Source organism: Melanaphis sacchari, unplaced genomic scaffold, assembly GCF_002803265.2.
Source record: "Melanaphis sacchari strain LSU unplaced genomic scaffold, SCAv2.0 Contig0_pilon_pilon, whole genome shotgun sequence".
Classification (NCBI taxonomy): domain Eukaryota; kingdom Metazoa; phylum Arthropoda; class Insecta; order Hemiptera; family Aphididae; genus Melanaphis; species Melanaphis sacchari.
In genome coordinates this window covers 480,159-491,706 of record NW_020270366.1, presented here as the reverse complement: position 1 = coordinate 491,706, position 11,548 = coordinate 480,159, and the positions used below count along the sequence as shown (strand labels likewise).

General features: G+C 32.0%; 1 protein-coding gene across 2 annotated transcripts; it reads left to right on the top strand.

The window, feature by feature from the left end:
* Positions 1-480: 480 nt before the first annotated feature.
* LOC112600075 (tyrosine 3-monooxygenase) lies at positions 481-10,773 on the top strand. Of its 2 annotated transcripts, XM_025347228.1 has the most exons (11): positions 481-1,190; positions 4,494-4,605; positions 5,715-5,786; positions 6,468-6,536; positions 6,626-6,676; positions 7,266-7,411; positions 7,510-7,850; positions 7,964-8,296; positions 9,454-9,580; positions 9,673-9,902; positions 10,106-10,772. In XM_025347228.1, exons 1-11 carry the CDS (start codon positions 1,125-1,127, stop codon positions 10,275-10,277), a joined length of 1,719 nt encoding a protein of 572 aa, XP_025203013.1. In that variant the 5' UTR covers positions 481-1,124; the 3' UTR covers positions 10,278-10,772. The 2 variants fall into 2 exon arrangements, with proteins under 2 accessions (XP_025203013.1, XP_025203022.1); XM_025347237.1 differs by lacking the exon at positions 5,715-5,786 and having other exon boundaries at positions 10,106-10,773.
* The last annotated feature ends 775 nt before the right edge of the window (positions 10,774-11,548 follow it).

The following is an 11,548-nucleotide window of genomic DNA, read 5'->3' as shown; positions in this document are numbered from 1 at the left end:
ACAGCAACAATCGCAACAATAACAAATAACAAAATCGTAAATAAATCACGTCACGAGTGTTTTGGAGGTATAATAAAATACGTAACAATGTTATAATAATATTGTCAAGTATCGCGAGCGCGTCAGTAAGAAAAGCCGCGAGACGTTCGGTCCGATTGTGAGCCGTGCAGCATGTCATCGCAGTCCGATCGACGACGACGACGACGGCCATAAGGTTATTCGACAACGTTCAGGGTGTGGCGGTGGGGCGGCGGCGGCGTGATGGAAATCGTCGGCAACTGGCGCGGGTGGGTAGAGGGGTGGTGGGGGGGGGGGCACCGTGGAAATTCCCATCGGGCGGCGTACGTGCGTGTCGCGTCATGTGCCGCGGCGGTCGGCGATCGGTGGGCGGTCGACGTTGGTCTATCCGGACGGAGGGGAGCGGACTCTCGACGCGCGCGCTCGGCCGATGTCCCTTTATATAAGGAGCCGGACCGCCGGTACGGGGTTGTCTTTTCATTCGCATCCGAGTGCACGTGTGACGCGCGTTCTCCGCCGGTCGACGTAAACATACTCGTAATTGTTTCGGGTTCTCCGCACACATAGCGACAAATAGAGGACTACATTACTGTACAACCGACATTCAGTTTTTTCGATTTTTCCGTCAGCGCAAGGAAAATTCCGAGAAGTCCTAAACCGGATCTGGTATATACTACGCACCTGCCATCATCGTTATTATACGCACGCCCCAGTCGTCGTATACGTAATAGTTGCAAGCCGGCAGAAGTCGTACATCGCATACATACCGTTTCCGCCTGTTGTCGATTTCGAGAGGAAATCTAGTAGCCTGTGAAAACCGTTTCCGATCCGTCAGAAACGATCCACTATACGGCTATTTTGTAACTCTTGCCACAGCAGAGTAAAAAAAAACCACTCAAACGAAACTAGACGAGTTGTCGACCCGCGATCAAGCCGAGACATCAGCTTTGACCGTTATTGTTATTTTTCTTTTATCCGCCGATAAAATCGATTTCGTCGCGCACCGCGATATTTCTTGGTGATCATTTACACTGGAGTTTGGAGCTTACGGCGTTTTGTTACACAGTTTTGGTAAAGTCAACACCGAGAAACCAAAATCAGATACAATGGCAGTAGCAGCAGCCCAAAAGAGTCGAGAGATGTTCGCCATCAACAAGTCATACAGCATTGAGGTAATAATCGCTATTTCGTAACTATTTTTCCTAAACTCGTTGACTGTGAAAACGAACATGTTCTGCATTTCCTTGTTTTTTGTGTGACAAAAAAAAATAAATAAAAATATTAGTTCCTAGTAACATGAACGTAAACATTGGATATATTAAACAAGCATAATTTTAAATGTCTGAATAAATTATTTTCAAAAATGTTTTTACATTTCATCATGGTTTAAAAAAAAAAAAAAAAACGTTGCCTTGCTCGTTTAATAATAATACATGACAAAAAAATATAGTGCTATACCGGTTTTGAGCTATACCAAACTAATTGTGTACATGAGCCTTGATAAATAAAAAAAAATTAAAATAAATGTCTATTATTATTCAAATATATTCTTATTAATAATATAATTATGTTGTTTCATACTGAAATTTCGATGTTTAAATCTTTTCGATAATAATTTTATTATTGATATAAACGATCAAATCATAAGACGGCGTTTTGTATATGCAAACTATGTTCTCGTGTTCGTTTATTCATTACATAATAAATTATATTCGACACTTTGCGTTCCACCGTCCAAGTCACCCAGACGTGATTATTATTAAACGTTTCTATTCTGAAATTATATTTAATTCTATGAATAATAGTGTCGAGAAATAGAATTTTTCAATATTGGACTTCTCTAAATATCATATTAGTTCTTAGGATTTAAAATATTTTGATTATTCATAAATTATAATTTAAAATGAATAAAATATTTGGAATGTATTAGTAGGTACATTCTCCGCTCGAAAGAGAAATAAACCTCTTATTTTTAACCTTGTCAACAGCGGGAAGAGCCTTGGGTTTTTTTTCGTTTCCGGATAATTTTATTTGATCTACATTCAAAGTGTTAAGATATATTTTTGAAAACTATATTTTTTACCCTCTTGCAGTATTACAGATACACATTCGATACATGTACATAAATTGCAATCATGCACAGGCATATTTACATAAATAACTTTTTTTGGTTTAAAATATTATACTTACATTATATTATATATATGATATTAAACGATTATAATTATATTATTTTAATATTGAGAGTCTTAATAAACATTTATAGTACACTTCGTAAGGGGATAAAGTTAATAAATTACCAGTAACCGACAGACGTGACCAATAAGTCACCTATAACTTTATTACTATTATTTCGTATACGTAGATGCATTATTATTTTAAATTCCTTCGTTTATTAACAGACCGTGTTAATACACGTAGCTACTAGTTAACGCTTTCATTTTCTTTAGATACACTGCAGCTATAAATAACAATGTGTATAGTTTTATACGTGTTACAGCATAGTTATATGTGATACACACGAGTAAATATGTTTTTTATTTGAATTTTTCCTTAAATTATTTCCTTCAGACGTCATTATTTTTAATTCATGAGTGTATAGAATCCGAAGAAACATCTATTATTACTATTGGTCCAAGTTGTCACACTGTGAGTTCACGAGGGGAAACGCTAAATAGTAATAATTGTAATAGTAATAATAATAATAGTATCAGCGTCCTTCCGTACGATAACATCCAACTAGTAACGGGATGCCCTTGTTTCGCCTACAATATAATAGTGCATCAGCTAGGTCAAGGCGAACCGCATAGGTTTAACGATATTATTATAAATATATTTATACATAGGTATATAGCTGGTATATGTGATGTGTATAATATTATAATCTCGGCGATCGCGACGTTTTTATATCTATCAATGATAGTGAAAAAACGAGTAAACAATTAAAAGAAACAACCGTGCATTTATTTAACCAATTAATATTATATACTAATTATTATGTCGGGTTAATTCTTATTTTACGTTTGATTTTTTTCTTTGTTTTTTTTCACTAATTTCATTAATGAAAAAGACGTTTTCACTTACATCTAAAAGTTCTGCGTCATTGACCCAAAACCTTTTGTATATTTACTCTCCCGTTTTTATTCTCTGCAAGAGACAAGGGCGGCATTTAATGGCTCTGTGAAAATCAAGATACCGCTGCAACCGCACGCGGAGTTCCGAGGCCGAATAACTATATAATAATAATATGATAACGATGGCCTTTTACAAGCTTAAGCGCAAACTTTTACTGGCATAATTCGTGCTCCAGATCATAACGATTTGCAATCATCACGCATTCCACGTGTGGGATAATGTATCACGATTAGAAATTTTATTTAAAAAAAAAATCTCGTTTCGAATTCCAACGAAAAAAAAATCACTATACACTGAGGAAAAAATCTTATAAGCCGCTGTATGAAATGACGTGTGTCAAGAATAACAATTTTTCCGGATTTACTCCTCACTTCACACTTGTTTATTTTCGTTTCATGTGTTTTTTATACGGTCCATTATATACGTGACCAAAAGAAAACGCGGGCGGTAATATATATACATAAATGTATAGTTATATGGTATATATATTTATATATTTTCATTGCGCCAGATCAAAAAAAAAAACTATTTACTTATTTTTATATACTACAATGGTGAAATAATAATGCCAAATTTTTTTTTCAACCTCTACAGGCCAATATGGGTCGGTAACAGTGTCTATCTTTCTATATATATATATAAATATAAATTTATATATAATGTTTGTCTCTCACTCCCTCTCTCTCTCTTTTTCACACACACTCTATTTATGTTTAGTGTTTTTGACACGGTTTTCGAATTAAAATCTGACACCGAGTAGGTAATTATTATTAATCCACGTCATCAGATATGTCAACTACACATGACTGCGCCGCGCCGAGTGTTTGTATATTTACAATATATAAATATATATATTCTATAAACTATTGTTATCGAGTTATCGTACTCAATTATTTGTATGATATTTTTCTATATTTTTTTTTCTTTTTTTTAACACATAACCAAATTTTGATAATACGCATATCATAATAACATATACGTTTAATTCTCCTGGAAATTTTCAAGATTATTCCGGCATAATACACGCAACAACAATATTATATGTGATAATAATAATTATAAACACAATTTTGAATATGAATAAAAAATGGTTAGTTGTGAAAATCATGAAACAACGTACCCTATGGGCTGTTATACATAATATATTGTTCTCCTATCCTCATAGGTGTAGCGCGGCAAAATAATAATATTATTGACACGTTTGTAATTAAATTTACATAGCTATTTACAATAAATAACGTGACGTATATAACGTCTTAAATATAATATGACCGTAACGCACGACATATTATTTTTTTATAATAGAAATTTTCACTAAATTAAATGTACATTAATTTCAGAACGGATATCCAGCAAGGAGACGTTCTCTCGTAGACGATGCCAGATTCGAGACGATCGTCGTGAAGCAGACCAAACAGTCTGTGTTAGAAGAAGCCCGGCAATTAGCTAACGGTTAGTAGACTACTGCATGTACAGGATATTAATGGGGTTGGGTCGGGTTTATAAAGGACAAATTTCAACGGAAGTAAAACCAGCCGAAAACCTGAATAAAAATAAAAAAATATCGCTGAATAATAATTAAACCGGACAAAAATTATCCATGAGTCAACAAAAATATAATTATTATTATCATGCGCTCGGTGTTTCCGTTTTCCGATCACCCGGTCGTCGAACAGGTTCCCCGCCGTGCTCATGAGTTATATTTGTACAAAATAATATAAGTAGTATATAATTTGCGCTGCAACCTTGGCGGTCGCTTCCGACTCTCAAGATCAACGCCGTCACTGCACAATCGTAATCCATAATATAATGATCGCGATGGCAATGGTATCGGTGCCGTAAATACCCGTTTGACCGTTTCCGAATCGCCATAATCCCGGTGATGAAACATTGGATCACGTTTGCGAATCGTCCGCGTCGCATAATTTATTGCACATAGTTTTTATACATGTATATTAAATAAATTGTATAATATTTAAAACGATAGGCGACGATAAAAAAATAATAACAGTCGTATAATGATAAATTATTATAATGATCGTAAAAACATACGTACGTGCTGCGACCGTCGTGTGGAAGTATGTGTACGACGACGCTACTATGTACTTATCGAAACAAATTGTAGTTGACATTGTTTAAGGGTCACTCGGCCCGTCGCTTCTTCCACCGGAATCTCGGAAACGTCGAGCGGAACGAGATTCCATTTCGTCGCCGACGCACTCGCGGTTCTGCATAATATATTATATGATACGTCCGGACGGACCGGACACTCGTCCCGACGACGACAACCACTCGTTTTCTTCGTTTTCATCTTTACTTAAATTATATCATCTTAATAATCGTTTTGTCGCGACGTTGTTGATTACACCCATTTTAATTTTAATTTTTAATTTTGGCTTTCATATCTATTATAAAAGTTTTTTATTTTTTTATTTTACATTATCGTTTGTCGCTTGTAGTTTATCATTTATTATTATATTGAATTATATTTTATACTCATCTCACCATTATGTACGTATCTGACGATAAAATGGCTACAATGTGTTGTTTATGGCTTTTAGACGCTTCTTTAGCGACCGACGCAGCCGTAGCGCATTTCGCCAGCCAACTTCAACGTCAACACCAAGCTCAAAGTAAGTGCATGTCTTGCTTTTATTGTTTTTCGTAAAATTCAATTCGTTTTGCATTTTTCTTTCTACGACAACGAAGTTTCAACGTAATTCGTTTTTTAAATCGTTTCGAACCATATACGCCATCCAAATTCAAATTTACCTATTATAAAAGGTTTTTATATTTTATTCTCATTTTAGTTATATCTATAGCGTACATCGTTGTTATTTCTACGTTCAAACAAAACCACTTTTCACTTCATAAATCTATCATATAATTTTAACATTGCAATATTGTAATAATAATTAATACCGTCAAGTTATTTATTGTGTAACTGCCACTGTAATGACAATACAAAACGCAACAATTAAAATACTTAAAACCAGTTTAAATATAATATTTGAAGGAAATCATTTAGTTGACTTTAAGTTTAATTTAAAGATTCTTATAAAAAAAATAAATTTGAATGAGGTACTACAGTTTTCGATTTTCGTAATCAATACTTACACTTACACCGTAATTACAACCGTACAAAATATGGGTGACTAATTTATAATAAATAAAACAGTTTATTTATTTAGATATATTTACTAAAAATTTTCAAAAACAATAAAATAAATAAATAATTAAATAGAAAAATATAATTTTATATAGTTTTTTGTTGCATGGATTTTTGTTTATAATTTGTATTATTATTTTATTAGTTAACGATCAATACGACGATCAAGTTTTTGAATCTGAAGGAAAATCTATTGATCACGATCACGAAAATGGTAATTTATTTGACTAAATGCTTATTATTTGAATTTTTTTATGTTTGCATTGATTTATTTATTATTTTTATTTGGCTTATTTTGATTAGAAGTAGAATCATCCGAATCATCTGAATTATCATCCGACAATGAAGACTCAGGTAAATATCTTTATAAAAATGTTTATTAATATAAATAAGGTTATTATAAATTTGTATTAGTAGTTCAAAATATATTATTCTCATATAATTTATACTTATACACATACGTTAAATTTCAATTTTAAAATACGTTTTCCGAATAGATGGCTATTTTTAGTGTTGAAAAGAAATCAAACTTTCGTACTGTAATGTATTATTTTACTAAAGGTTAATTCATTTATGCTAATGAATACTTTCATAATTACATATTTTTTTAATTTTTTTTTAATTTTCCAATTTTTTTTTTTTTTTTTTTTTGTACTTCAATTTTATCATCTTCGACTGCCTATTTCTTTTTAAAATGGTATAAAATGTGATAGCTTTATCAATTTTTCTTTTGACACGCCAAATCACTTATGCCAACGAAATAAGTACTGATTACACAGTTGAGTGGGCACCAAAAGAACCGGAACAGCGCCACTTTACCATTGAGGAAATTACGTGGTCTGTCGCCCACTCATCGTCCCTTATGATTCCGGAATTGTATTATCGCATTTCCGCCGTAGTGAGAGATTTTAATTACATTGCCGTCGGGCGTTTATATTTACAGATGCTGGACTTACCGAAGAAGAAATGCTATTGGAGAAGGCAGCAAGCGAAGACAAAGATGCGGAGATGGCTATACAAAGAGCTACTCTGGTATTGCGTCTGCGCGAAGGTATCAATTCACTCGCCCGGATATTGAAAGTAATCGAAGTAAGTTAACTCAGAAAATGATTAAATTATATTTGTGACAATTTAAGATTTTCGTCGCTCGGGTATATAAAGCTATAATAATTCCATAATATTTTCAGAACGGAAAAGGCAATGTCGTCCATTTAGAGTCAAGGCCGTCTAAGGAACAAGGAGTTCAATTTGACATTTTGGCCAAAGTGGATATGACGAGAAAAGATCTATTAGCATTAATGAAGATACTCAGACAAAGCTCTACATTGGCAAGCATTACGATTCTAGCCGAAGACAACATCAACGTCAAGAACCCGTGGTTCCCGAGACACGCCCGTGACTTGGACAACTGCAACCACTTGAAGACCAAATACGATCCGGAATTGGACATGAACCATCCCGGATTCTCCGACAAAGTGTACCGCGCCCGCAGGAAGGAAATTGTCAACATTGCATTCGATTATAAATTGTACGTAATAGCATTTAGATTATCATTTGTTTTTTTTTTTGCGGTTATTGTTATTATTGTTTTTATTTTTACCCTGATTTCACAAAATTTATTTTATGCCTTTTGATTAACAGTGGTGACTTGATCCCAGTTATTGAATATACTGCTGACGAAATCGATACATGGAACGCGGTTTTCAACAACGTTTTGGACCTGATGCCCAAACACTTCTGCATGGAATACAGAAACGCTTTTAAGATGTTGCAAGACGACAACTTATTCACTGTGGACAAGATCCCGCAACTCAGGGACATGAACGAATTCTTGAAGAAGCACACTGGATTCACTCTCCGGCCAGCGGCTGGTTTGTTGACGGCCCGTGACTTCCTCGCCAGCCTCGCGTTCCGTGTGTTCCAAAGTACGCAGTACATTCGTCATAACAAATCACCATTCCACACACCTGAACCGTAAGTACCTTGTCAATCAAATAAGTTAAAAATAAATCTTTTTGAAAAGAATATATCTTAACGAATGGTCTAATTAGTTTTTAATATTATATGATACGCTATAGTTATATAATATACGCATAAAATTCTGTCTTGTACCACATTATCCTGATTTATTTTCGTTATAAGAATTATATTACAAGTTTAAATTGAAAATCAATATTTACAAAAATATGAAATATTATTCAATAATTATTAAATATAGAAATAAATCCATTATCAGGCAAGCTGTGTAGGCAATTTGAATGCACTAAGTCCCGGAGCGCTTATTGTAGTCTGTGTTGACCATTAACTTGTCGTTACCTATTTGTTTCATTACTTTTAATTGATTACATTTAGAAACTTTATTCTAATCACCGTTATTGTGAAATAAGAAACGTTGTTTTTCTTTTCAATAAATAGCTATTATGGTTAGTATTTCAATAATATTAGCAAAACTAAATAGCACTTATTATTTAGTGACAATTAATGACAAATATATATTATACATTAACCTATTATTATATTTTCTAACCGCTTTATTATTAGTCGAAAAACGAGGTAAAATTAAATTACACTTTAAAATAATCTACGTATCTAAATATATTTATACTTAGTATTGAATTACGTATAAATCTCTTTGAAACAAATTGAATAATAAAGTCGACAAGCCGATTATGTTACGGATAGAGACAATTTCCGTTCGCATTACGATATTGTACTATTATGTATAATAATAATGTATGGAGGAAATAAACCTTTTGCGCGAACATCCTTAAGTCCATTATACTTCGATGTATAAAGTGGCCCGTGATTCAATTAAGTACAACTATGACAAAATTGCTTTTACCGATCTATAGCGACTGCCGTTTAATTTTACTTTAATTATGTTAAGCAAAGCTCTTTCAATAAAATGGCATATAGTGTTAATAATAATTTACTCAGTCATTTTCATAAAATATATATATTTAAAATATGTACAAAAATTCAATACAGTTTTATAAGAAATCATCAATGATTCGTAAATTATTGAAAAAAATTATTTAAATAGGTCTCGGACAGAAAAACATACTTAGTAAATAAAATTATATACATTCGAATAAAAAAAAAAAATAATAATAAATGTCACTTATTTTTAGGGATTACATCCACGAAGTCCTCGGTCACATGCCTTTATTAGCCGATCCGAACTTTGCTCAGTTCTCACAAGAACTCGGTTTAGCATCTCTTGGAGCTTCTGACGAAGAAATTGAAAAACTGTCAACTGTAAGTATTACAGATAAATTATTATAACTCTTAAAAATTGCTTAATATCGCAGTTATGTAATCATTATTATGTTTCGTCTCAATATTTATAGGTTTATTGGTTCACGATCGAATTCGGTCTCTGCAAGGAACATGGCGAAGTGAAGGCCTACGGTGCAGGACTGCTATCCGCTTACGGTGAACTTTTGCACGCTGTTTCTGGCAAACCCGAACTCCGACCATTCGAACCATCAATAACAGCTGTCCAACCATACCAAGATCAAGAATACCAGCCAATTTATTTCGTCGCTGAAAGTTTCGAAGATGCCAAGGACAAATTCAGGTAAATATTCTTTGCAGCATTACTGTACCTATATATATTTTCATGATACAAAAATAATATAATTCTTAAAGTTTTATTAATTATTATATTTATTGATTAAACTTTATTTAAGTTATCACATAATTATAATGCGGTATATAAAATAATATAAACGACGGTTTTAAAGCAAAATATTTACCGGAAATTGATTTTGATGTTCACAGGAAATGGGTTTCATCTATGTCACGACCATTCGAAGTCCGTTATAACCCACACACCCAAAGAGCAGAAATTTTAGACTCAGTTGATCAGCTCAACAACCTAATGACACAATTGAACTTGGAAATGTTACATCTAAATACCGCACTGAACAAGTTGAAAATGAGATCCGGTTAAATTGACTAAATTCTCCCGGACGCATGCAAATATATTTACCATTTATTCATTTTTTTCCACTAAAAAAAAATGTAATACTTATCTATTACTTATATATTTATTTACATATAATTTATATATATATATATAGTTTATAATATTATTGTATGTCTTCGGCGTGTTTCTAGTCACCGGTGACGATGGGACAACTTTTTGTTTTTTCTACCGGCAAGATCTCTCGGAAATAATATTTTTATTTATTACATTTTGCTCATGCTTCATACACTTTAATTAATAGATACCACACATTCATGACCCCTAGTTATGTGTGCGTGTAAAATATCATATTTTGAAGTACTCACAAATAATTATTGTAGTTGAATATTGAAAATATTGTAAACTTTTACATCGACTTAATTTGGCAATTTTAATCATCTACTCTTCCTAATAATGTTTATTTAGCATTAAACTAAACTTAAACACACTTATCATAGTATTTATAGTTTATAAATTTAATATATATATATCTATTTTCTTATTTATTTCTATTTAAAGTATTTTAATATTATATTTTGTGACACTACCGTCATGTGTCTTTGGCGTAGAATCGTATTTTTTTTTGTTTAATATAGAACCAAGTTTATGTTTCTTCAATATATTCTGTAGGTTATATGTTCAAGATTATTTTATGTTAGTTTTAGTTATTAAAAATTTTCTTTTATTATTTTAGTTGAAATTATAAAACTATTTAGTTTCCAAAGCTGTTTAGTATTATGTTAAAACTACAAAAAAATAAAGAAAATCAACTATTGTCATTTCTCTTATCTACCAAGATAAGTAAAAACTGTTCATAAAAAAAATCAAATATTATATTATAATAAACGTATAATTATTAAACAAAACGTTGTGTTTGTGTATTTTAATCTTCCCATAATTTTCTATTTATAATATAAATGGTAAAATTAATGTCTCCAATTTCCAAACAGTTATGTGAAATTAAAAATGAAAGAACCAAACATTCATCGAAGTATGTCATTATTCAATATATTATTAATATGTATATGATCTAAATAAACAAAGTGCTTAAAATGTAGCCTACAAGCAAATTGAATACAAAAACATTCGATTAGAAATTGTGTAACTCCTAAACCACAATAATTAGTTGTATGAAATGGAATATAATTTTTTTTTTTTGAAAAAAAATATATTTTAAATGATGACCTTTATAGACAACAATAACAACAATAATAATATAACGTACTTTAATATGTTTAAAATCCGTGATAATTATG

Excerpts from the sequence above, each read along its gene's own strand:
- LOC112600075 (XM_025347228.1), top strand. The coding sequence starts at position 1,125 with ATGGCAGTAGCAGCAGCCCAAAAGAGTCGAGAGATGTTCGCCATCAAC. Across the intron at positions 1,191-4,493 it reads ACAAGTCATACAGCATTGAG|AACGGATATCCAGCAAGGAG; the intron begins GTAATAATCGCT and ends CATTAATTTCAG. Across the intron at positions 4,606-5,714 it reads AGCCCGGCAATTAGCTAACG|ACGCTTCTTTAGCGACCGAC; the intron begins GTTAGTAGACTA and ends TATGGCTTTTAG.